At 46.5% G+C, this 26925-nt stretch overlaps 1 protein-coding gene across 1 annotated transcript in view; it reads left to right on the top strand.

The window, feature by feature from the left end:
• Window positions 1-1121: 1121 nt before the first annotated feature.
• The window catches only part of COL3A1 (collagen type III alpha 1 chain), a gene marked incomplete at its 5' end in the record, with an annotated part of 38165 nt that continues 12361 nt past the window's right edge, over window positions 1122-26925 (top strand). Inside the window, 30 exons of the mRNA XM_081095982.1 lie at window positions 1122-1206; window positions 9937-10139; window positions 10389-10439; window positions 10871-10978; window positions 12185-12265; window positions 14016-14069; window positions 14522-14575; window positions 15396-15449; window positions 16083-16136; window positions 16303-16356; window positions 16966-17019; window positions 17446-17490; window positions 17621-17674; window positions 18145-18189; window positions 18771-18824; window positions 19353-19451; window positions 19782-19826; window positions 19977-20075; window positions 20272-20325; window positions 20432-20539; window positions 20725-20778; window positions 21568-21666; window positions 21961-22014; window positions 22137-22235; window positions 22828-22881; window positions 23945-23990; window positions 24917-24980; window positions 25125-25232; window positions 25468-25521; window positions 26253-26337. Coding sequence (XP_080952108.1) covers window positions 1122-1206; window positions 9937-10139; window positions 10389-10439; window positions 10871-10978; window positions 12185-12265; window positions 14016-14069; window positions 14522-14575; window positions 15396-15449; window positions 16083-16136; window positions 16303-16356; window positions 16966-17019; window positions 17446-17490; window positions 17621-17674; window positions 18145-18189; window positions 18771-18824; window positions 19353-19451; window positions 19782-19826; window positions 19977-20075; window positions 20272-20325; window positions 20432-20539; window positions 20725-20778; window positions 21568-21666; window positions 21961-22014; window positions 22137-22235; window positions 22828-22881; window positions 23945-23990; window positions 24917-24980; window positions 25125-25232; window positions 25468-25521; window positions 26253-26337 — 2172 coding nt within the window. The remainder of the gene's footprint in view (window positions 1207-9936; window positions 10140-10388; window positions 10440-10870; window positions 10979-12184; window positions 12266-14015; window positions 14070-14521; window positions 14576-15395; window positions 15450-16082; window positions 16137-16302; window positions 16357-16965; window positions 17020-17445; window positions 17491-17620; window positions 17675-18144; window positions 18190-18770; window positions 18825-19352; window positions 19452-19781; window positions 19827-19976; window positions 20076-20271; window positions 20326-20431; window positions 20540-20724; window positions 20779-21567; window positions 21667-21960; window positions 22015-22136; window positions 22236-22827; window positions 22882-23944; window positions 23991-24916; window positions 24981-25124; window positions 25233-25467; window positions 25522-26252; window positions 26338-26925) is intronic.

Below are 26925 nucleotides of genomic sequence, written 5' to 3' on the forward strand. Positions count from 1 at the left end.
GAAGAAAGATCTCGCTTACTAGAAGTATCTGGATCCTGTGGACAACCAGGGTTTTCTTGCCAAGATGTCATGAAGAACTGTACGTGGTCCGCGCCCCTTTCTCACACAGGTCCCAGAACGTGTCTCTAGGTACAGAGATACATTGAAAGGCTGTGTTCACGTGGCCCGAAATGCATGCCTGTGGGCGTCTGCATCCAGAAATTGTTATATTAATCTTTGTAGCAACTCAGATAGAAGGAGGACTTTTTGGGGTGCTCTTTGGATATTCCATGTGACAAGCTGCTTCTTTTCCTGTTTCTTAAAAAGAATTAAGCCATGGAAAGGCTAACTTTTTCTCTAGAAAAATCTGTCCTGGCTTTCACAGCAGCATACAAATTTGAACTCAAGAAATCCCTCTTTGGCTGGCTAAGGAGAACTAGAAACAGCAAAGATAAGTATTTAACTTTTAAAATGCCGTTCAGACATCCGCCTGAAACTGCACAGCCGGGACCAGGGGGCGTGGGCGAGGAGGACAAGCAGGCCTTTCTTCCCGGGACTCCCTGACAGCCCCTCTCCAAATGGAATGAGAGTGGGATCTGGCAAGATCCCAACATAAAACCTTCTAGGAAGATCAGGTTTGCAAATCAGCCATGCCCACACAGAGGGCACCAACATCCTTAAGATCAGGCAGGGAATGTTAGAAGGAAAATATTTTTTTAAAAAGTACATGCATTCCATTATTTTCTCAAAATACCAGGCAGAGAGAGGTGTGGAGAGCTGGCCTGAAGTTGCCCAGACGTATAGGTGCTTAAACTAGGCAGCAAATGCCTACGTAAACAGAGGCATCCGCAGTCCAGATGTGCTCCTTCTCTCCCTCGGTGGGTTGTGTCTCCTGTACGAGCAGAAGACATATTAATCACTCCTTTTACTGCGGAGGGGATGGGTGCTGCTCTCATATTTCAGAAAGGGGCTGGCAAGTGAGCGAAGCCAAACTTTTTCCTATTTAAGGCCACAGCAGCGGGCTCCCCACGGCTGGCTGCGAGGACGGCCCGGTGCTGGAGGGCAGGGGCGACTGATGGTGCTACTCTGAGCGGCCCCTTCTCTCCTTTGTGCACGGAGAGTCTCATGTCTGACCTGTAGACATGACGAGCTTCGTGCGGAAGGGGACCTGGCTGCTCCTCACTCTGCTGCATCCCGCGCTGGTCCTGGCCCAGCAGCTCCCGGAAGGTGAGTGGGTGCCCGTTCCCCCAGCTCCCGGCGCCCTGCCTCTCCCTCTGCGGGCACAGGCGGCAGCGAGGGGCGCTGGGCTCCGGAGGTGGTCCCCCTGTCCGCCTCCCAGATGTGAGCCTGCGGGGGGGCCGGGATGGTGCTGGGGAGCGCCTTTGCCTAGAAAGCAGAGTGTCCTTTCTGAAGGAGACGCTCGCTGGTGCCTGAGATAAAGATGTTTCCCACTCACTTGCTCTCATGTTCGCGGCCCTGGGAGCTCTTACAGCGGCTTGAAAGCCCCGGTCCTGGATGCTAACGTCCTGGAATGCTTCCCGGGCAGCTGGAAGCCATCGGGCGCCTGGAACGCGTTATGCTCTCCTTTGTATGCTGGGTTCTTTGTACAGGGGGATAGGGAGCCCTGTTTTCCCAGGAAGAGAATGCATTTAAGTCAGAGCCTGCAGTAAGAATCGCCTAAAGGAAACGCTACACATGATTAGAGTCACTGGATAGGTTTCTGTACAAGGCAACACCGTCATCTTAACCCCTTCAACAGGTTCAAACTGTTCCCAGAGTTTCATGGCTCCTAACTTTTTTCTGTTTCAAGCACTTGGCGTGTTGACTAATACAATTTTCTAATAGTTTGTTGTTAAGGGTCTAGTGCTTTATGTCTGTCCTGCATTTCACCTGCATCTGCATGGATAAAGAGGATAGTTTTTAAAACATGCCTTCAACAGAAATGCTTGACTTGCCTGCAAACAAGGTAAAGACATGGGGCTGTTTGACTCCCAGAAGCTTGATGTGTTGTGTATTCTAATAAGCGCAAACAATGAAGTTCATGTTCTACTTTCCCCCAAACCACATCTGCTTCATTATCTGATTCTGTGGAAATGCTCCTTTCCATCCATACGTTTCTTAGTCATCAGAATCCTGGACATATTGGAATACGAACTTAAAGAGGAATAAGTACTTAAATGTTAAATGTGAAGGTGCTAGAAGAAACCATTACACATCCATTTCCATTTGCACAAAATGTCCACATCTAAACCTATAGCCTTCGCAAACGTGGCGTCTGGAAATGGTTGTCTTTGTTTTTAGTACCAAATACCTTTGATGTTCTCACAGGTCCTATATGTAAGCGGCGGTGGGGGGTTGGGGGGGGGACCCCAATGGCATTTCCTCAGTCGTATTCAGCCTCTGGCCACAAAGAAAAGAAACACTCAAGTCCCTGATTCCCTCACCCCCCACCCCGCCCCCCCTTCCTTCTCTCCCACCTCCTTCCCCTCCTTCTTATCTGTCCACCCCTTTTGGCTCCTTTGCACTTCCTCCCCCTTTTCATTCTTTCACTCGTCACCCCACCCCCTTCCCAGGCAAGTCCACCTCTCCTCCTCTCTCACCCCCCCATCCTCACAGAATCCTCATCCTCCACCCTCTCGTTTCTCCCCCCTTTTCCTCCATCCAGACCCTCCCAGAAGATGCTAAACTCCTACGCCTTGGCTAGAAAACCAAGCGACTCTTACCACACCCCCACCTCAATAAAGACTTTTACTTTCTTGTGAAGCTTTTAAATTCTTCTGATTTCTGAAAAAGGAAAAAAAAATCACAGTTTCCATTTGTTGGAAAGACTACAAACCTTTGGTGTTTAGTTCAAAGACTAACAAAATATTTGTCATTGCCTAGTGGTTATAATTTTTCATAAGCACTGTGGCTATTTGTCTCCTAACCCCAACTTTGGGGAGGAAAAATGTGTGATGCCTCCATTATCTGAACATTACATAATTGCTCTAACTGCCCTTTTTCTCTTTAGCTGCAGGAAAGAATAAACAGCTATGGAACTTTGTTGACACTCTTGGGTGCTTTTTAGTTCAAAAGACATGGAAAGGGATTTTGTTCAGCTTATTGTTTATGTTTAGGAATTTTTTAAGAGAAGACATCTTGTGTTCCCTGTGGGTTTTACAAGACAATTCTGCTGGCGCATGAGCTTGGGGCGGTGCCAGGGGGTGGCTGGGTGCTCAGCGGCTGGAGAACATCATGTAGTTCTCATGTGTGCCCTGAGAAAGAGCACAGCTCCCACCAACTCTAACCTCGTCTCCGCACACACGTGTCCTGGAGCAGAAAGCATGTCCTCACAAAGAATTGTGAAAGTCCTATTTAATTCGTGTATTTGCTTCCACCGATGGAGAAACGTGGTCTGTTTTATATTTCCTGTCCTTCAGGAACATGCCAAATTTTAAGCACAAAGACTCACCCCCTAGTGGCTGACCGGTGAGTTGCAGAGCTAACTCCGACATAAAGGTCACACACAGCTGGATCCCCTGTTTCATAATGAGACTTAAAAATATGACGTGAATGAATGTTAACTATTAAATATGGATTTCCTAAGAAAATAAGTACATTATGATAGCATAGTGCCACAAACACATACTCACACACAATAGTCACAATATCTAAAGACTATTTGGAGGCGAGCTTTATGTTATGGGCCATTTAAAAAATTCCACATGTAAAATATGCAACAACTTTTTTTGAATACTTTTTGAGTTTCCGCTATAGTCTTTATTTGACATAAGTATTTCAGGAAGATATTCCTCAATAATATTGCTTGGCTGGGGCAGAGAGATAAGCTACATTTTAATGAAAAGTGCTCTCAGTTGTGGCTTATATTTGCTATTCTGATGCTCCCATGGTGACAATGAGCTGCGGGCCTCTCATTGGGTTAGAACTGCAAATTGTCGGGGACTCCGAGAATCGGGTCCCAGCACAGGCTCTGAGGATCTCTCCTTCCTGCTTGAAGGATAGCAGTCACGTTTCCTGGCTTGTGTCCCCCCATAATGAAACTCAGCTACCGAATGGGGAAATGTTAGCGTAAAAATCACTAGAAACAGTTACACTTCTAAGAGGAGAGACTGCAGAATCGCTTACAAGGCTCAGTGTCCAACCCCTAACATGGATTCAGTGCTTCAGTGGAGGTCACACCAGTAAGAAATGATGGTGTTCAGACTAGAACCAAAATTCCGTTAAATTCTAGGTACTTAGAAGAAATAAAATATATGCTAAATTTAGAGTATATGGGTTTTCTTATTTTTGTAACAGTCATTGAAAAGAGATATGGAAAAAATCATATACTGTCCTAGAAAATATATGAGCTGATCCATTTCTAAAGGGAAAAAAAAAAGGCAGATTTTTTTTTTTTTGTTAAGCACTCCGTTTTCAATTGGTAAATCTATTTTTTAAACAAGAGGCTCACTTCTCATTTAACCAGAAATCATCTGCCGTCTTGAGGAATAAATTCTCAGTGAGTAAAGTATTCGTACAAAATACTGGTTTTCGTGGGTGGTAATGCCCATTGGCCCAGGGCCCACAGGCTAACAGCCGTGCTGGTGGGATTCTGGCATGAAACCCCCGGGACTGTGGGAGCAGCACGCCCCCTGAGGCGAGTCTGGGGAAGAGGAAGGAGTGGGATGATGTGCCTTTTGCCGAGTGACGCCTCCTGGCTCCATATCTTGTCTACAGGCTTATTTTTAAAATCTGGGACCAGGAGCTGTGCGTTTCCCAGGAGTGGAGTTGAGACTGTAGACAGCCCCTCCAGCGAGTCCCTGCTTCTGCACCTACAGGGGTGCCCGCCAGGCCCGGTGCCCTTCCGAGAGAAGGGTGCCCTCTGCCGAGCGCCTGTGCCCAGGGCGGACGGCTTGGGGCAGATGCCACGGCTGGGAGCCCAGGTCTTTCGTTTCGCAGCATCATTTTGTAAATGGGCTCACTGCCTCGCTGGGACGAGAGGGGATTGCTTAAGGTTTTAAACATGAAGGTTGTCACTGCCTTTCCTGGGCACGGACGCTGGTAGTTTTCGGGGCTACACGGACTGTCTGGAAACGGCTCGGTGGACTGTTGCCTGTAAAACGGTTTTCCCTGGAAAAAGCGCAGCCCTGCTGTTCTCCACACTCAGAGCGGGGGCGGGAGAGGCGGGGGGTCAGACAAATCCAGCATTTTCAAAGGGGAAACTTTGCCTGTTTCATGTCAAGATGACAACGGAAAGAATGAGATAGAGCTTCTCAGCACAAATCATTCGTGAACTGCAGTTTGAGGAGCTACATTAACCGCGAGAATGTCTGTCTGTGCCTAATGAAAACACAGCAGAAGTGGATTCCTTTCAGATTAACTAACAAATCCCTTGCACTTTCCAGAGCTGAGGTCAAAGAACTGCCATTACAATGCGAGCTCAACGAACAAGAGGAAAAGTCCAACCAGAGGGCACACATTAAATGGCTCAAAAGATGTAAAAAGCAGAGATAAAGGAGTCAGACCCTGTTAACAATTCCACTTGCTTTTAAAAGTCCCATTGAGAAATGCCTGCTTTAGTTAGTAAGATGGCACTTGCTTCTCTGAAACTGCATTTTCTGCCTTATTTGGTGAGAGGGAGGCAAAGCGCATGCTTCTCGAGTTAATTGAAATCAGAGAAACACCCTTCAAAGCTGCAGAGATGTTCATGTGTCTAGACTCAGAAGGGAAGCTTCTGATGACGTTAGAAGTTCATGAATGTGAATGACTTAGTAACATTTTCCAAAAACCAGAGTCTTAGGGAGACATCCTTAATAAGGCTTTTGATGCTGAGTGCAGAAGCCCTGCCTGCTCGCTGTCGCTGGGGGAGACCCTTTTCCGCGTGTGTAAAATCGACGCGAGGTCTTAAGTGCATCTTATTGCTGGTCTGGATGTCACTGGGTGGGCTTGGAGGGAGAACTTCTTTCCCGTGGGGTTGGGAGAAAAGAAACAGAATTGAACTCCAGATGTTCACGTCTTGGTTTGAGACCAGGCAGGAAAGATTTCTGCAGAAAACGGGTGTCCCTTTCCAAGAAATCTACCTCTTTAGGCTTTGATTTTAAACATGCAGGGTTTAGAAACCCTAAGGGGATAAGACCGTGGCCCTACCCTGCCCTGGGAACTGCCGACAGGGAACGGAGCACAGCAGTTGAGAGAATCATAAAATCTTTATGAATCATCATCTCTAGATGGATTTTAAATTTGTTGGTGAGGACAAAAAGAAGCAGAATCTACCTCGCCCAGGCAAACAACATTTTAAAATTGAAATCATCCATCTCTGTAGGTCTACAGGCATTCCCTTCAAAACCCTTGGTGTTAACTCACATATTTGAAGATATTCCAATAAATGTAAAAGCAGCAGAAACAAGTTTAACAAAAAGATATGTTCTCCAAACAGTAATGTCTTTTAAAAGTCAAACATATTTCAGTTGGAAACTATATGAACTCCATATATACACTTACAAAATATTCAACTTTCTAACGTAACAGGAAAATAATGTTATGATGACTGACTAATCATACCTATCAGTAAAAAGAGAAGAGAAAAATATTAAACTTGTCACTCAAGCTAAATTAACAACGTGGATGCTTTAGGGAATATTATTTTTACGACAAAAGTGGAATTAAGACAAACATAATTTTGCATTAGTTTTAGTCACACGATAAATTCAGCATAAATTAACATTTGAAAAATGAAAACAAAGGCAAGATTTCAGCATATCTAAAAATATTAAATTGTGTTACTTGGTTTTATTTTTCTCCAAACCGGAGAGCTAGGAAATACAAGAAGCGAAGAGTAGATGATGATATACTAGCTTCGTCTTGTTTTGTAATTTAGATCCCAGGAAGGACGTGATTTAGTCTAATGAGCTGCTTGTGTGACCATAAATAAATTTATTTCAGGACGGTGCTTTGTAAAGGGACCGGAAACATCAAGTGACGTAAGCGGTGGAGTTTAAAGTTAATTACCAACTAGAACAGGGGGCTTAGCTTAGCTGATTACAATAAGGGAAGTAACTGGGAAATCTATGACTTGTCCAGTAGTAAGAATGAGATTATGTGCTTTTTGCTTAGCTTGTTTGCAAAAGGATTTCTCTCTTTTTTTTTTTTTATCAAAGGGAATAACATGAAATGACTATCATTCATGAGCCCCCTTTTCTATTCCATTTCTAAATGCTGCGCGTGGCAGACTGGAGCGTTTTGTTCTCTTGAAGACAGACGTTTCCCCGGTGGGCGCCATGATTCCCCACGTGTAACTGGGCTATCACGCTAAATCCGAGGCCATGCAACATCTGGGTGAGAGTGTCAGCTTCCGGGGGGACAGATTGCCAACCAGTGTGCCATGCGCAGAACAGGAAAGGAGAGGAAGCTGCCTGGAAGTCACCATTCTTTCAACAGAGTGACCGAGGGAACGCAACAGAGAAAAGTCGGACCCTCCGCCCCAAGCTCCCAGAACTGCCTTTTTAGAGAGCAAATCCCTCCCCGTCTGTGAAATAAGTTAGGTCAGGACATACACGGCATCCGTTCTTCATTTGCCAGCATTCCAGCGCTCTCTTGTTACTTGGACCAACATCGCTTTTAGAAAAAGGAGACGTGCTCTCAAATAACGCAGGCCTCCCGTTGAGGCCTCTGGGTTGTAAAAGGCACAATGCACATGGTTTCTAGGGAAACTGGGGCACAGGGGGCTACAGAGCAAGCTTTGTTGTATAACATTGGGCTTAGCCCAATTCTAGCAAATTTGCTTACAGTGTTAGGAAGTCAATATTGTGCTCATGCATTTAGCGTTTCCAGAGCAAATGGAAAACACTTATTTCTAGTGATGTGATGATACCTTCAAGGGACAGAACAGGAGGGTGAGTACACAGGAGGAAATGCAGGTTAATTTTAAGGCACTTTAAGAACACAGGAAGAGAAGACATGTAAGATATGAGCTACGCAACCCTAGCTTAAACTGTCATCCTCACTCGTCTCTGATCCGTCATCAGTGTTCAAGAACTCATTTCTATAACAGGTCCTGTATTGAACATAGAAAGATGCTCCTGATCCAGAGACAAAGAGCTGAAAAACCATCCCTATAAAGCAGCAGCGTTTCCCCAGCCTTACTGAAGTATCATCGATATAAAGTTGTATGTATTTAAAGTGCACATGGGCTGATTTCCTAGACACACACATTGTGAAATGGTGACCACAGTCAGGTAATGCACCCACCCCCACAGGCTTACCTTTCGTGACACCATTTGAGCAGGCCTGCTCACTGGCCTGACGTCCACGTATGGCCTTCAGCCTTTACGCTCACGAAGTATAAAGGAGTGATTCTTCAAGAGTTTAGACATTTTCCCCCAATAGCCTCCTATATCTGTTTCAAACACAAAGGAGGAACTAGAATGGCTTGCCTGCTACACATTGCTGTAAAACCACCATGCCTTCTGTTCTGAGCAGTGGGCCGCACTGGGTGACTGTAACACCAAGTAAGGATGCACTTTTAAACTTCGTGAATCGACTGAATCGATGGAGGGTGTTGCGCGAGGTCGTGAAAGTCGTAGCTGCGCACGCGAGTGGGCACAGGAAGGGAGGCGATGGTGGGCGGCTGGGGCGTCGGCAGGTTCTGAGTTCTCCTTTCTGGGAACTGCCACTCACCCGCGAACCCTGTAAGCCCCGAATATTCAGCACAAACCTAACCCGTTATCACTGCAGCTCTGTGGGGGGGATGGAGAAACGGAACTGACCAGGGGATCCGTGGTTGTATGTGAGAAGCTCGGGACCCACGCACGGCCTCGGGGTGCCAGGCGGCCAAGTGCGGCTGGTACCCACTGACCTCCCGCAGGCAGGCCGCTTCAGGGGCACGTGAAGGTCTTGGCTCTGAGAAAATGAAATAAAGGTCCGCTTTTCACAAAAATACAAATGCTGGACAGCAAGGACACCATTGGTTGCTTGCAAAACGTTCTGCAGATATTTAGAAACTGCTATGATTTATTCAGTGCTGGCCAGCTAGCGTAGCAGCCCTCAGCCCGAGGCTGCATTTCACCACAACCACAGCTCATGCTTGCAGAACCCGGACCAGGCTCTATTTGGCAGCCCCTACGCTGATTCACTGGTAATAGCTGCTGAAACAGCCCAAAATTTGTGTTGAAGCAAATCTGGGGCCATTTTAAGCCCCAAATGGCCATGATTCATATTTTTCATGTGTTCTTTTATATTATTGTTTAGGTCTTACCAATATTTGTTTAAAAAAACACCTTTGTTTTGTAATTTGGGAACCTCTTCACATTCACATGGCACATCCAACACACGGGCATACCATGCAGACCTACCACAGCCCAAAGAGCTGGCGGTGAGATTCTGTATCTGCAGCGAGCGTCGCTGGCTTTCCCAGGGTTCTGGACGGGCGTTATGCTGCCCAGAGCAGCTGCGTTTGCCCTGAACTTCTCAGCGAGGTTCATAAAATCCAGACCGTCTTCCGAGGCCCTGACACAATCATCTATAGTCCAGTGCTCCCATCTGCTGCTGGAGCCAATCCTAGCCATTGGGTTGACAGGCTTATTTTCAATGGCACAATCAATAGATAAGTTTCCGTGTTGTGTGGTTTCCATCGGTGCTAAATCCTTACTCTAATAAAATCAAAGTACTTCCTGGCCTTACGAGAAGTTTGCTGTGCTGTGCCGATGTGATGTTCACAGACAGATTTGGTATTCCACGCAACCTCTTACTACTTAGCAAATTAGGTAGGAAAAATAGGCTCTTCTTGGTACCTAACTTTGTGGGTCTTTCATTTTTTCTTTGCATAAGCAAGCTCATAAGAAGATACACGTAATGAAAGGAATAAATTATTTGTTTCGAACCAGCTCTACTTTGGCTGTTGGAAACAGTCATGACATGATAGTGAAAAGCACATTTCGGCAAAACATGAGCAAATGTCACACCATCTTACCTGTTTTCCAGTTATCGATGGAGGATGCTCCCATCTCGGCCAGTCCTACGCGGACAGAGATGTCTGGAAGCCAGAACCATGCCAAATATGCGTCTGCGACTCAGGAGCTGTTCTCTGCGATGAGATAATCTGTGATGACCAGGAATTGGACTGCCCCAACTCGGAGATCCCGTTTGGAGAATGCTGCCCGGTGTGCCCTCAGCCTCCGACCACTGTAAGTGGAGAGCACAGCCCTCCTCCCGCAGATCTCTGTTTAAGCACGTGGCTAGGTCCTATCTCCCAGGGCTGTGAAAGGAGCCTGTCCACCAATCCTGGTAGCATTACACGTAAAAGGTGAACATTCTTGGTTTAAAACCAGAGACTGGGTGTGATTTGGGATGAGAAACAGATATGCAACCTGGGACAGACCTCATGGGAAAGTTGCTCCTAAGTCTTTTTAATCTGTATCTTCTCCATTTATTAGCCCACACGCCCTCCGAATGGCCATGGACCTCAAGGCCCGAAGGGAGATCCCGTAAGTAAACATTCTTCAGTGGAATAGCATTAGCTCCTTGCGTAGTTTGCTTAAAAAAAAAAATCGAATAGCCTTTCATAATTGAACTGTCATCATTTATACATTTATTTGGTAGCACGTATTTCAATAATGACACAAAATCACTCACACGAAGATTCCATGATCGTCCGTGTGAGCAGTCAAACTTCCCAGACTTTCCATAGTGTCCTCATCCCCATGAACAGTTTCCAAAATAAAGTAAAGGTCACTGTGCAAAGGCATGAATGGCATTGAAATTATTCATATGATTTCATTTAAAAGGTATATTTTTCCCAAGAAAATGCATTACTTCTATTGATTCCTCAATTTATAAAGCAGAGAGGCTGCTACTTGATAATGATTCTGAGTCCCTAGGACTTTTCACTGTTTCATTCGTTTTTATGATTTTCTAGGGCCCTCCTGGTATTCCTGGGAGAAATGGCGACCCTGGTCTTCCCGGGCAGCCCGGGACCCCTGGTTCTCCCGGCGCCCCTGGAATCTGTGAATCATGCGCCACTGGTGGCCAGGTAATGCACGTCTGGACAGAAAGACCCCCTTGTTAAAACTCCCTCCTCATTGCCTTTTCGTTAGCCGATATCACATTGCTCTCCTGTGGGCTCCTTATCTCTATTTTACATATTTAACAAATTCTTATTTAGTGCTGACAAGTGCTGGGTATTTTTCTAAATGTTTTATAAAGATTTACTCTTCCTCATTATGCTAATGCTATTACTACTATATCTCTGCAAAACTTCCCCACGCCTCAGCAGGCATATGCCATGTGCACAATATGTGAGAAATGAACCATCGACTGCCAAAAGGGGTAGCGAGAGAGTTTAGGAATTGCTGCAACTATGTCGACTTCCCTTATCACCCCATGGCACAGCTTCTGGAAGTCTGGATGAAAAACAGTTGAGCTGTGCACATTCCTTATTGACTTCAACAGGACTCTGTTCCTCTTGAAACTCATGGCAAGCAATTAACTCCGCGTGTGAAACGATAGCCAAGCACATAAACAAAGCACCCTTCCGCTGTGATGGAGTAAGGAGAAATTTACAAACGTACACAAATCACTATGAGTTTTAAAAAATTATTTTCGAATATCAATTAACAAGAACCTTAACTTATCCTTATCCTGGTACCAATCAGAACCCCTTGCTAAACCTACAATTCAAAATAGAATCATCTCCAAAGAAATTCAACAACACACGAGCCTTTCTCTTATCCTTGGGCTTATTTTCTATGCAGATGTTTGGTTTTGCGGTGAACCTGTTTCGCATGTCAACCCAAAGCCAGGGGAGGTATATTTTACTTGTATCATTAACTGTTGGGGAAATAATTTGACTTCTCCATTTTTCGGCTCCAAATGAGAAGGTCAGATTATTCATCCTCTGAAAGCTCTTTGGCCTCAACCAGCCTCTGCTCCTTTGTTTCTGAGGCTGTGAATGTCACTGAGAAATGTTCTGGGTCAGAGCATACAGGAGCAGATTATGTGGGATCGACACTGCAGTTAGTTAAAAGATCTCAAAGCAACTCCTTCTGTAGAATATAAAGCTATAGAGAGAGGCTAAGCAAGATAATGAAACAATACACCCGACAGCCTCTGGCGTGCGGGAAGTTTCTCTCCGTGGATAGTGGGTGTTGCGTGCACTGCTTCTAAATGCTTTGGAAAAGAACCGCAATCTACATATCAAAATGACTGTATCTGTCTGGTCTTTTTGCTGCAGAACTATTCTCCCCAGTTTGAGTCCTACGATGTCAAGTCCGGAGTAGGAGGAGCGGGTCTCGGAGGCTATCCTGGGCCAGCTGTACGTACAGGGGTTTCTCGGCATTGCAGAGCATCGTTTAGTCTCTGATAAATCTTGAATGGTTGTTCTTCCAGTGATACGGTATTTTAGCATCATTGTATAAAGTAGCTTGTTGCCTATGAAGGATGGGGAAGGAGATGGTAGGATAATCACGATCCTCTATCCCTGCTAACTTTTTCCTCCCCTTCTCATTTCTGCCCGTTTGCCACTCGTTTCTGTCTTATAGAACCACCTATACCGGGCCCACCTGCTTTCATGCTTAGGTCTCACACTCATACACTCTTCACTTGAACCAAATTGTTACTGCCACTTTCTCTCTCATCTAAGTTGTTCAGAAGCTTCTTTTATTGTCTTTTCATTAATTAAATGCTACTTTCTAGATGACATGTTGGGTGATGAATGTCCAATATCCCAATCTGTCTCAACTCATATCCTGGAATCAAATACAATTATTCACAGGATTCATCAAGCCTTTAAGTTCATCTACCGTAATGATAGCTCCTCACATTGTACCCAAAGGGTTTCTTTCAATGTAAATGACCTAGAGTTTTGAAAGAAGAAAATAGCAAAAAGCATTGAGCTCTGGGCATGTGCCCATGATGCATGGTGTCCCATGCAAATGACCCTGATGTAGAGGGCCTATCAGAAGGAGCGACACTAGGTAAAGTGACCATTTCACTGAGCAAAAGGTACATAAGCTAAGACTGGATTCCCAGGGATTATGGCCCACTGTTGCCCAGGTCACTGGTCCCCATATCTGTGACTTCTAAAATGACAAAATTTTAACTAATACATCCAAATGAAGTGGCTAAAGAAAGACCATTAAAATGTACATAAACTACAAAAAGAGACTTTTACAAATCTCTATAGTTACAGAGGCTGTGATTTGTATGTGTATGTCTCTTTCAAAGCCAGGGAATTATATTAACTATGTTAGCACCTGCTCTTACTCAGCCACATTCATATTATGAACCCTAGGTTTAAATCAGATATACAGTTTTTACTTAAAAAAACAAACACTGAAAAGCCACTACTTATTAATATTCCAGAAAAGAAGTCATAAGAGAAAATTTAATGACATACTGTGGCTTTATAAATTTATTAACAGTATTTAAAAATAGCAGGTTATAACACTGAATCTTTTCTAGCTTAATCTACAGTTCTGAAAAAAATGATAAGTCAATTGATTATAACTGTAATTCATCATTGTCCCAAGTATGGATGATTCTCAGATGCACATCTCAATCTCCATGTCTACATAACTCAGTGATGCACTGAGAACTTTTGGGGTGATCTACACCATTGATTTAGAAATGAGATTGTGTAGAATGCAGATAACTACTTTTCTACAATGAGTTGGGCTTCCAGGCAGAAAAATAAAAATAAAATGTTCCTTGTACCAGCATCCCAATGTTGAAGGGATTTTCATAGCATTTTGCTGCATTTTTTCCAGATTTTAAATCCCCTTTGGGGGGGTTTCAGGCCAACAAATTATAATATTTATCCATAATTGTTGTTGATTCGGTGGGAATTTCATTTAAAGTGATATTGTTGTAATATCTGTATTGTAAATATAACAAAATTAATCCTATCCATGAAGAGCTATTACATCAGTAGGTATTACATACTAATTGTTCACATTTTTAAAGATACCGTTATCATCCCAATGCAATGGCGTCTCTTTGAGGCTTGAGGAAAGTGTATTTCAGATGCATTTATTTTGTACTTATTCTTTAAATTTGCATTCCAGGGTCCCCCAGGCCCTCCCGGCCCTCCTGGTGCATCTGGTCATCCTGGCTCCCCTGTAAGTATGGCCACAGTGGTACTTCCTCTTCATGCATGTTCTATAAGTCAAGGTCATACAGACCTTGCCATCATTCAGCCACGCCAGCATGCAGAGTTCCACTGAAGTCAAGAAGTCGCAATCAAGAAACTTTCATTCCTGCAAAGATGTTTAATTCCTTCCCACAAACAAAATATTAGCAATTAAAACTTGGTCAAATCAAACCACATGTTTAATTTGTATGTCATATGACTCAAGTTTGAAACAATTCTGTTTCAGTGGAATTAAGTAGATGAAATGGAATCAATTAAATTGATTCTGATCTGAGAGTTTTTGGCTTCCATCTTTATAAACTGGAACGAAATTTGCTGACCTCACCTAAAAATCTTGAGCACATACTGTCTTCAAATGTAAATTAATCATGTGAAGATTAAGTTACTTTAAAAATATTTACACATTATTCTACCCACTAGGGTTCTCCAGGATACCAAGGTCCCCCTGGTGAACCTGGGCAGGCTGGTCCTTCGGTGAGTAATGGTCACATCTACATTTAATAGATTGAGAATTCTGTATAGAAACCACTTTCATTTTCTAAAACTTAACCATAGGTCCCTACAAAGTATAGATTAAGTTTATGCTTTCAACTTACAATAATAAATGGTATTTTTATGATAGTTGAATGGGTTTCACAGACCGTTTGGACTCTTTTAATGGTTTAAATATCTAAGAGACACTGTTTACTCTAGGAGTTCTCTGGCTAATTAGAAATTACAATAATCCACTTACTAGTGCAGATACAAATCTTCTATCTCTTAAACATAGATTTAATCTTCCTATAGCCACTCCTGCATATCTACTCTTCTGATATATGATTTGTAAAACTTGATTTAGTAGAAATAAACATAATCTAAAAAACATGCTGTGTAAATAAGTAAGGTGACGTTATTTCAAAGTATTTGGAAATAACTATATATTTAAAATTCAATATCTCAAAAATGGAAAATTGTATCAAAATGTATAAATACACACATGTGACATAAAACATAGATGCATGATATTTTTAATTTTCATAAAAATAAATTTAACAAAGGGGGCTAGGGGAAAGAGGCTCCTACAATAAAGTCAACATTAAAAAATGTTTACTTTTTAAAAATAAGTTGGACAAACAGTAAAACTGGACACAATATAAGTATAATACTAACTCAATGTGTCATTTTCTTGATAAAAAATACTGAGAGTATTTTCTAAAAGGAGGTTTCTTCCACTAATGCATACAGTATGTAATAATTGATTGACTGTAACAGAAACATCTACAGATTTATTTACTTTTAATTTCCTTATTTTTAGGGCCCTCCAGGACCTCCTGGTGCTATTGGTCCAGTTGGTCCCGCTGGAAAAGATGTAAGTTTTTAAGGACTGAATGGAGATACAGCAAAATTCAACTTGGAATAGTCTAAGACGCATGCACCATAGGCCACAATATCAGAGAGAAAAACTTTATTCAAAAATAACCTTAGTGACATTTTAGCTCATATCAATCTTTGAATATCTAAGGTTAATAGTATTTGCATAACTACATGTACCACTTGCTAAATTCTAAACAGCAGAACCCCCAAATGTCCATCAAGAAGACTCGCCCAGTGACTGTGTCACTTCATGGGAGGAGAGAGAGGTTTCTTCTCTCTGTCTCTTGCACTGAAGAAACTGCTATCAGTACTTTATGAATTTCAAAACTTATACACACCTTTACTATTATGCTGCTCTTTCTTTCCCATTTAATTTCCAATTGCACATTCTTCTCAGGGGATTGAGACGGTCGTACTAAGTCAGTGGTGAGAGGTGCCTGCATGACTCACAGGTTTACACTGAGGTGGGAGAAGCCCTCCTCATTTCTTCTGTTAGGAAAGCTGGCCTCAGCGTTACATGTTTAGCACAACCATTTGCATGCGTTCTTGGTGAGAAAAATGCAGATGAGCCAGTCTGTTCATTGTGCACAGTGTGCTTGTCACTTACACGGCTCCTTCCTCTCCGCAGGGGGAATCTGGAAGACCCGGACGGACCGGAGAGCGAGGACTGCCGGGCCCCCCGGTAAGTCATCAGCGTCCACGGCGTTAACGGAGTAATCATAAGGCTCTTCACGGGAAAGCTGTCATCTAATGACATTGAACTGACCTTGAAAATAGACGGCATTTCACTGCTGGATTGTGCTTCTCGTTGACGATTCATGAAACTCTCTCCCACTCTTTACCTCTAGGGGATGAAAGGCCCGGCTGGTATGCCCGGATTCCCTGGAATGAAAGGACACAGAGTGAGTAGAGCTTCTCGGTCGATTATCGCTGTTTCATTTGTCAGTGCTACTCGCCTGACCAGTATCACCGACTATGCGCCCCGAACGGCCGACTCTAACAGCAAACGAGTGATTTATACAAAGTAGTGAAGCTAATTTTAAACGTATACCAGACTTGGGAAAGAATAATGTAGTTTTCTTATCACAACTGTCAAAAAACATAAAATATATTTTAATGGTTATGCATATTTATTGTCTTAATCAATATGATTTACAGATAGAATTAAGCAAGTTTATTCTATGCAAAATATTAGATTGAACCAACTGAGCCAATAATCTACCAACTTACTATAACTAAAATCCGTGAAACAGATATTTGCTGTTCTAAAGTTAAGGCAACTTCTAAATTGGACTCAATTATACTTTCTAATTAGTTCAGCTTTTTTTTTTTTTACTGTAAAATCAACATCAAATGTCTTCAATCTATTCAAAGGACTTTTAAATTATTTAAGTTAATGTTGAACATATTGTTAGGTGGAAAACAAGCAATCAAAAATCAATGTAAAGTTTTCGAGCATTCTGCATTATTAGCAGATTTTAACGTGTTTACTCTTTTTATCCATTTCATAGGGCTTCGATGGACGGAATGGAGAAAAGGGTGAAACAGGTGCTCCTGGATTAAAGGTGAATCCCAGCAAAAATCTCACTTTCTTAAGCAGATTCATGTGAACGGTACAGCTACGCTTAAGAATCCTATTGGAGGTTTAGCTTTTTCTGAAACCGACCGGAGTTTTGCATTGTAAGAGCTGCGGGATAGTGAGGAACTGAGATGCCCCGTTAAAGCTTCCACGAGAGCTGATGACTCGAGCTGTCGCGATTAGAAATGAGTGGACATCGCTGAGTAACTCGGGAATTACTTCTATTAAAGCCACACGTTTTTAAAATACAGAAAGTGATATTTCTGGTAAAGAAAAAGTGTTACAGAAACTTGATATTGTTAAAATGTATGTTTTTTCCTTGGGTTCCATACAGTTTTTCACAAAATGCTGTGTTTAAAAAACTAGCCCCGTTCTCCCTGTTGCATGATGGTAACGTGCTGTCTGTCCCCAGGGTGAAAACGGCCTTCCTGGTGAGAACGGAGCGCCGGGGCCCATGGTAATCCTTCCTCACGGGCTTTTCCGTTTCACATCCAGCTCCGTCCCACCCGCCCTGCCTCGCTCCCCCCGCCTCTGCTGCTACGCTGTCCAGTTCGAAGTATAACCGTCCTTTCCACTTCCTTCTGCAGGGTCCCCGAGGGTCTCCTGGGGAGAGAGGCCGGCCGGGACTCCCTGGGGCCGCTGTGAGTACCGGAGCCCCAGATCGCTCTCTCGCACCCGGAGCCACAGGGTCTCAGGGTCTCAGGGTCTCAGCCAGGGAGGGCTCGGCTGTGACAGATGCAGGGAAATGGTTCTCCGCACACCTGCACTCAGAGGCGCCCCCCGTAGCACCTGAGCCATAACTGCAGGGAAATAGGTGTTTCTTAGTGATTGTCCCTGCTGAGGCTGTTGAAGTGTTAACTTTGCATATGCTATCAAAGCCATTAATGTACATTCAGTTTGTAAAATACAGACACCAATCATTCTACATTAGATCATTGCTATATACATATGGGTTTTAACAAGTTGGCTCCAAACTATATCTAATCAGTCAGTAGATGTTAATGTATTTAAGGAAAAGTTAACTCAATTGAGTCAGATTTTTAATCTAAATACTACTGGTCAGCAGTGTTTCAGAATCCAGGAGATATTTAAGACAAACTTCTCTTTCTAGGGGGCTCGAGGTAATGATGGTGCTCGAGGAAGTGATGGACAACCGGTAAGTAGCTGGTCACCTGACCCTGACTTGCCTCGGGGAGATGAGATTGTGGGTTGTGGGATATTGGAGTCATAGGGATTGTAGACCCAAACTCAGCATTTTCATAAGCATCGGACCCAAACGGACACTAAACCCCAACGTAAAATCTAGAAACAGTTCGTCTAGAAACGCTAAGTTCATTGGTTCTGATGCTCCTCATTGTTAGTTCGCTCGGCCACTTGCTAACATCTGTACGGTGCTTCCAATGTGAGTTAAGGGTCAGTATTGGATACGGCAGCTAAGACAGATAATAATGTGATCTCTGTTTTATAAACAAGAGCTCAGGGCTATGGACCCCACAAAGTCACAGAGTTTGGGGCAGAAGTCAGGAGCGGGGGGCGGGGGAGGCCCCAAATCCCCCAACTTCAGAATTCACTCCCATTTTAGCTTGTCGTGTGCTAACATGCTACTCGTCCATAAGGATACCCACCCACCATTTCACATGCTTACTTGTCTCCTGTGTTGTGTGTGCTCACATGTTACTAGTAGCGTTAGCTCTTGTTGACTTGCTCAGTTCCTGAAACGGTCCTTAATCCTCGCAGGGCCCGCCCGGTCCGCCCGGAACCGCAGGATTCCCCGGTTCCCCCGGTGCTAAGGTAAACGTGCGTCTCCATCGAAGAGAAGGGACAACCTGGAGGCAGCCACATCATTGCATCTTGAAAGATTTTTTGTGGCCAAACAGATATCTTCTATCTGAACCGATCTACAAAGCCCTCTTCCTTTTTAAATCTTGGGGGTAGTGGTGCTGCTGACATGCATTTCCGATGTCCACGACGGCTGTGTCCTTGGCTGTGCGCTCACCTCCAAGCGTGGTCTCCTCCGTCACTTTGTCCCTTTACCGCTTCTGGATTCCAAGCGTCTTACACCCGGCGCTCCGCCGCCCTCACATCCTTCTGAGGCCATTCCTCTCTGCCCGGTCGGTTTCTGGGACAGAGAGCTAACAGTCACATCCACAGGGCCCATCTTTCTCTGCCTCTACGGTGAAGGGTTCAGAGAGAATACGCAGCGGTCCTTTAGCTAGAGTCGGCATCCTCACTGCCCACAGCCTGAGGGGGGGGGGGGGAGGAAACTGCTGGGAGATGGGACATGGCCAGGGAAGCTGACCGCCTCGGGCTCTCCCTCAGGGCGAAGTCGGACCTGCAGGCTCTCCTGGCTCAAACGGCTCCCCCGGACAGAGAGGAGAACCTGGACCTCAGGGACACGCTGGTGCTCCGGGCCCTGCGGTGCGTACAGCCGGGGCCCGAGGGGGCGGGCGCGCCACTGCTTCACGGGAGCGTGGAGCCCGGCGTTGCTGTCCACGGGGGTGGGGGGACCGTGCTCCGTGCTCTGCCGTGAAGAATGCGGATGTGACTGGCGCTGAATTATTTAGAACGTGGTTTGTCCCAGTGACGGTCACAGTGAGCCTGCGTTTTACGTGCGGGGCTGAACTGGGAGGAATCACCCGATCTCTATAACACACAACACCCACCACAACACCCACCGCAAGCTTAACGAACAAATCTGTGAACAAGGCCGCACTATTTGCATTGTTACTAACACGCCTTTCCCTCCAGGGCCCTCCTGGGAACAATGGGAGTCCCGGCGGCAAAGGTGAAATGGTAAGATGGCCCCCCTCCCTCCTCTCACCCCCACTGGGACTGCTGGCTCCTCGGTATTTTGCATGAGGAGACAGCTGTGAAGTTGAAGTGAGCTATCCCGGGGAGAAAGTTCAAGTGTAACTAAGACTATTCTTCTGGGCTTGTTTCTAGGGTCCCGCCGGCATTCCTGGGGCTCCTGGCCTGTCCGGAGCCCGGGGTCCCCCAGGCCCGCCCGGTACCAATGGTGTTCCCGGCCAGCGAGGTGCTGCCGTAAGTTCCTCTGCCCTCTGTGCCCTGAAAGGCGTGGCTTTGTTCTCACAACAGGCGCACAGGTGGCAAGCTTTCTATTCTTGTTGCGTTCCTGCTGCTTTCACCGCATTTTACAAGTGAATGCTTCTGGGGATGATTCATTAGTCTATCCCCCCTCCCCCCTCCCCGTTTTTAAACCAAGATTCTGTTCCCTTAGGGCGAACCCGGTAAGAACGGTAACAAAGGAGAGCCCGGAGCACGCGGGGAGCGTGTAAGTGCCCCCCACGGGCGTGGCTGTCGGCGAGAAGAGCACAGCCGGGTGGGAAGGGACAGGCCACCGTGGGCGCCTAACCAGCCCCTGCGGGCCTCTTCCTCAGGGGGAAGCTGGTATCCCCGGGCTGCCGGGCACTAAGGGTGAAGACGGCAAGCCTGGTTCGCCTGGAGAGCCTGGTTCCAACGGATCCCCAGGAGCCCCAGGAGAGAGGGTATGTCTTCCACGGCCCCGCAAATGCAAGGCCTGCGGGGGAGGCTGCCTGGCTCTTCCTCGCGGGGGTGCCCCCCCCATGTTGTCTCGAGGCATTTCCTAGCGGGAGGGCATCCCTATGGCCACTGAGGGTCATGAGATGCTTTCCTGCTTTGGACTGAAATCCTCGGCTCTCACTGTCCCCAGGGCGCACCCGGATTCCGAGGAGCTGCTGGAGCCAACGGCCTTCCGGGAGAAAAGGTGGGCCCCCTTAGTTCCTATTCTCTTAAGGGCACGTAGGCCACCCCATGACTTCTGCACGGCTCCCCATTCATTAACACTTAAACGCCTGGCAGAAATGTAACCGTTTTCAAAGCACAGTCATCGTCAGCGGCTCCAACACCGAGCCGCCACCTTTCCACCTTCCTGACTCACACAAGTCCCTGCCGCTGTGAGAGCCCTTGAACTTACCTGTCAGGGGGACCTGCTCACCGCAGCCTCAGTGCAAGAATAAGATAAACTAAAATGCTTCAAGGTTCCTTGAAAAACGTTAAAGTGCTATACAAATATGATTTCATGCCAACGAAGATGTTTAGCTCTTATATGCACCGATATATAGTGTTAAGTTCACTAGATGCTGTTTTTAAGCATGTGATATGCATCCAAGTTGCCTTAAAGTATTTCCAATGTGAAAATCCGAGCTCGGAGTTAACAGTGACGTTATGCTGAGCGAGGCGGCAACGTGCCAGCTCTCTTTACGAGACCAAAGAGCCCTGGTCAGGTGGCTCAGGCGGGGGGAGGCTGCGGCGTTGATCCTTGGTCTGGACATGTATGGGAAGCAATCGATCTATGTTTGTTTCTCTCTCTCCCTTCCTCTCTCTCTAAAACTCCATAAAAACATGTCCCCAGGTGAGGATTAAAAAGAAAAAAGAGCGCCCTGGACAAAACAGGACCCAATGAAGTTCTCTAGCTGTAGCCTAAGTCCCGCCCGTGTCTGGGCGGATGCGGGCCCTTTTACTCACCTGCTCGCTCGCTCGTTTCGCCACGCAGGGTCCCGCTGGGGAGCGCGGCGGCCCCGGCCCCGCAGGGCCCCGAGGAGCCCCCGGAGAATCCGGCCGAGACGGTGCCCCCGGACCTCCAGGAATGAGGGTGAGGAGGAACCTGCTGTTTCCTAAGAAAAATGCACATGGGGAAGGCTCAGAGGATCTTCCATCAGGCTCCACCTTTGCTTATAGGCTCACAACAAAAACGCGTTTACAGGAAAGTTAAGCGGATCTAGATTAAGGAGCAGACACGATAGAGCAGTTAACTGAAATGCTTGGCTGGCAGAAAAATGTAGGCCACCGCGAGGCTACCTGTATACGCGGGAATGTGGACGTCTCGCAGGTGGACGCCTGTGTTTGACACCGCTCTGAAAGCACCTCCCTGGCTTTTCCCATCCAGGGGGTGCCCGGGAGCCCAGGAGGACCAGGCGGCGACGGGAAGCCGGGGCCGGCCGTACGTACCTGCTCCCTTCCCGTGAAAGCCCGGGGCCGCACGCGGGCTGAGCGCCGGGTGTGTGCGGTCTGTGTGGGCCACGTGTCTACGGGGCCTCTCCTAACGCGGTTTGTTCTCATCAGGGACCGCCAGGAGCAAGAGGCTCCCCCGGTTCTGCAGGCCCACCTGGCCCGCGGGGTCAGCCTGGCGTCATGGGCTTCCCTGGCCCTAAAGGCAACGATGTGAGTCCCTGCCTCTGTGGGCACTTGGCCTTGCGCTCTCCCCGTGGGAGGGTTGGGGTGGGGCCAAGATCCTCTCTCCCGCAGAGCGCAGAGCGACACTGGAAATCACAGTGCCTGGCAGAGGGAGTTCAAGTGTCGTTTTGGTCGAGTTCTGGGGACAGAGTGGAAACCTACTTATAGACAGTAGTTTTGGGTTGTGAATGTGTGTGGCTGTGTGTGTGACAGTGTGTGTGACTGTATATGACACTGTGTGTGACTGTGTGTCTGTGTGTGTGACTGTGTGTGTGTGAAGGTGTGTGTGTCTGTGTGTGTGTGAATGTATGTGAGGGTGTGTGTGTGGCTGTGTGTGTGACTGTATATGACACTGTGTGTGACTGTGTGTGTGAATGTGAGTGTGTGTGTGAATGTGTGAAGGTGTGTGTGTGACTGTGTGTGAGTGAATGTGTGTGTGTGACTGTGTGTGTGTGAAGGTGTGTGTGTGAAGGTGTGTGTGTGAAGGTGTGGGGGGTGTGAGAGGCAGGTCAAACTCTGAGGGAACAGTGTGATGAATGACTTCCTCTTTGGAACTGGTAAATACTGGCCATTTCTTTAGGGGGCTCCTGGCAAAAACGGAGAGCGAGGTGGCCCCGGAGGTCCTGGCGCCCCGGTATGTACTTTCATCCACTTCTCCCACCCCCGCCCTGCAGGCCTTTGCCTCCAACCCCATGACTCTCTCCCTGCTGCTTTCAGGGTCCGGCTGGCAAGGACGGTGCAAGTGGAGCTCCGGGCCCCCCTGGACCGCAGGCAGGTTTCGCACAGCCTGCAGGGGTGGGGGGTGGTCGGGGGAGGGAGGACTTGGGGAACGGCACAGCCTCTGGCCCGGGATCATCATGGCTCATCACGGCAATGACTGTGCCGCTCCCTCAGCTGGCGGCTGGCGGCTGGCACTGAGGAACGTGTGTGTTGCAAGGTCTCCTGCACAGGCACTTGCACAGGCAGCATCTTCCCTCCTTCCACACGGTTCATTCCCAATTACGCCGTCAGCCTCTGCGGTGAAACCGTGTGCGCTCAGTGGGAAAGGTGTCTCCTGACGGAGGATCTCATCACAGTCTTTTTCCCCAGGGGGCAGCTGGTGACAAAGGAGAGGCAGGACCCCCTGGCCCTCAGGGATTGCCGGTAAGAATGTATTTAACTCGTCATTGGACACCTGCTTTCCATGAAGTACTCTGGTAGCCATTGTCGTTCATTTCTTGTGACACGAATAGAGTATAATTCATCTTAAGCGTAAAATTTGCGGGTCTTGAGTCTTCTACCTTGAAATACAATGATAGACAATGTGACTAGACAGGCATACTTCCAATAATTTCTATGTCTAGTCCAGAATGAGTATTACTAATGAAACATTTTTAATATTAATAATGTTAAAATAAGTGAGTTCACATAATTCTATATGTTTATACTTATTTTTTATTAGAACTTAAATTAATAAAGCTAAATCCTTTCATTTTTATAAACATCTCCCGCTATTCTGTAAACAAAAAGGATCGGGCGAGTTGAACACTGTTTTGTAATATGCTTCTCCCACCTCTGTCATTGGCTGTTGAGAGCCATAATTTTTTTGCCTCTAAAAGACCACTGAACCCGAAGTTTAAGACTTTGCAGAAACCTATGAGAGCTTTGGTGCAGCCAGTGCTTGCAGTGATGACACACGCCCATCTGATTCCTCCTAGGGCCTCCAAGGAGCCAGCGGGCCCCCCGGGGAGAGCGGGAAGCCTGGTGAGGCAGTAAGTGGCCTGTCATCTTCTCAAAACCCTGAAACCAAAGGAACGCACCGCCCTCCTTTATTGCTTATTAAATGTTGCCTTTCCTCACGCCACGTTGTCTGAGTTTTAACGTTCAGTTTTGAAATATTCATTAACAAAACAGAGAAAAGTTGTTCTATCGTAACTATGGCATTGTTTGAATTGGAGCCTAAAACAAAAGGAACTAAAGAAAGAGTAGACACCTCGAGGTGACAAACTTGCCCCTGGAGACACGGCCAATGTGTGTCTTGCTTATATGTCGTAACATGCGTTCCGATGGAGCCTCATTGGGGAATGTCCATCTCCTAGGGCCCCAAGGGCGAGGCCGGTGCGCCGGGAGCACCAGGAGGCAAGGTAAGCCCCCCCACCCCCCCCCCCGCACCCCGTTTGCTTCCTCCTGTTTTCAGCACGTGACAGAGCGATTGGCTAGGGGCCTCCGTCTAGTATTTATAGCAAAAAGCTCTTTTCAAGGAGCACAACATTGTAAATGCTTGGGGACACACCTGGGGCCCCTCAAAGCATGGCGAGGGGATTAAACTTGCTGCATTGGCAACACCACGTTCTCCGATGGGCATCAACACCCAGAATCCACTGCGGCCTGACATTTCAAAAGAAAAACCTTCCCCGCGCCTGGATTCTCTGTAAAAATCTGCCAATAGAGGAACGTCCAGTTTGCTCTTGTGAATAAAATGGTTAAACTCATTTTCATCAGACCAGGTGTCAACGTTTCCTGGGTGGGGCCACCTTTAAGACTTCCGTTCCCACTCAGTGGATCAAATGTCTGTTATAAAAATTCCCAAATTGTTCCAAACTGTAAGTTAAGAACCTAGCGGTCTGCACGGAAATACTACTGGTACAGGTGAGGTGCGGGTCCCTCTCCGGCACTGGGTCTCCTCACAGGAGTGTTCCCTTTCCCCGACAGGGAGACTCGGGAGCCCCTGGTGAGCGTGGGCCTCCTGGAGGGGTAGGTCCCCCCGGACCGAGAGGTGGATCGGGCCCCCCCGGTTCCGACGGAGGCAAGGTAAACGCCACAGCATTCGGGCCCCCGGGCTTCACAGAAGGCACTGCATCTCCTTCTTGTGACTGACGCTTTCTCCTTGCGTGTCAGGGCCCGCCCGGTCCCCCTGGGCCGCCCGGTCTTGCTGGCAGCCCTGGCCTGCAAGGGATGCCTGGAGAGAGAGGGGGTCCTGGAGGCGCCGGCCCGAAGGGTGACAAGGTACGGGCTCACCTTCTGTTCATTATGTAACAAAGCAGATCTCGTGGGTAAAAGGGAAACACGGCTGCTGGGAAGCAATCTATTTTCCAAATTCATGTCATCCTTTTATAGCAAGTGGAGGTTGGCTGACCCAGAACACCAGGTGTTTACCCAGGCAGCCTGGCGGGGGGTCCTCTCGGGGGCAGGTTCCCCCTGAGGACGCTTCCCAGCGCTGACACTGGCCTCTGTTTGGCAGGGGGAGCCAGGCACCGCGGGTGCTGACGGGGCTCCTGGCAAAGACGGCCCCCGGGTGAGTACGCGTCTCGGGGAGAAACGGGCCTTGTCTGTGTCTGATGGACAACAGTCCCCTCCCCGCAACTTCTGTCTGTTCCCCAAACTGTTCCTGATAAGTCAGACCGGACTTCGCTACCTTCTGGGCAGTAAGAAGACCAAAACGATGAGATAGTTCAAATTTCTGATTTCTGTCTCTCACTACCCGACAATTCAACCATGACCTGAGTATGGAAAATTCCCCAAAGTAGGAAAAACGTTACAAGCTAAAGTCAGAGTGAGTCACTAAAATGCAAGATAATCAATCCTGCTTATGAAGGAACTTCTTAATTAAAAACAAAACACATTGCCACTCTGTGGTCAAGCCATACCCTGGCGTACTACTTAGCAATGAAAAGGAATGAAGTATGGATGCCCCCAGTGATCTATATAGACCTCCGGGCATCATGCTGAGGGAAGGAAAGTCAAGTCAAAAAGGGACATAGTGCATGATTCCATTCACGTCCCATTGACATGGAGGTGCAGGCAGGGTGTGGTTGCCAGGAGTGAGGAATGGGGTGGGGGCGATGGCTGTCTCTGTGGGAGGCAAAGGAGGGAGTCTGAGGGTGACTGTACCATGTGTCTTGATTATGGTGATGGTCATGCAAGGCTACGTGTGATAAAATTACATAGAGTTACTTACACACACACACACACACACACCCCAGTGAGTGCACAGAGAAGCCGGAGTAAGCCTGTGGGTTGTACCAGTGCTGACTTCTTGGTGTTGCTGCTGTACGACAGCTGTGTGAGGCGTCACCTCATGGGTGTTGATATTGGCCTACAGCTGTGTGAGGTGTGACATGGTGGGAAGCTGGGAGAAAGGTGCACAGGCGTTTCCTGTATGTTTCTTTTCAACCTTCTGTGAATCTGCAACTATTTAAAGAAATTTCATGTTAGAAAAAATAGACACTATAATCAATTCCATTCCCATTAGCAGACATCTTCTAGATTTAGTCATAGTTACATGTTAAACATGCTAAATAAACATGAAATCTAAGTCATTACATAGATCTATTTACTGTCATTGCCTTAAAAATTCATAAAGGCTTCCCATTTGACAGACTAGATGGGTAAGCCATCATCTAATTAAAAAAAACAACAACTAATATTTCATTTAAAACTTTACCATTTGAAAACATGATATGTGTAACGACACTTTGCGTAGTCAGATGACACATTTTGAATTATTAAGCAGTGGAATAAGGCAACATATTTTAATTTTGAAGTTATGACTGTAAGCTCGTACATCTTGTTTACCTACTGCAACAAAAAGGAAAATCAATAAACTTCTCCTGAATCCTGTAACCCTTTAGAGTCATTCCTTAGAATCTCAGTTTCACTAAGCTCTGAAGTCCTTGTGCATGGAAGAGAATAGCACTCA

Source organism: Myotis nattereri (assembly GCF_964212035.1).
Source record: "Myotis nattereri genome assembly, chromosome: 7".
Taxonomy (NCBI): Eukaryota; Metazoa; Chordata; class Mammalia; order Chiroptera; family Vespertilionidae; genus Myotis; species Myotis nattereri.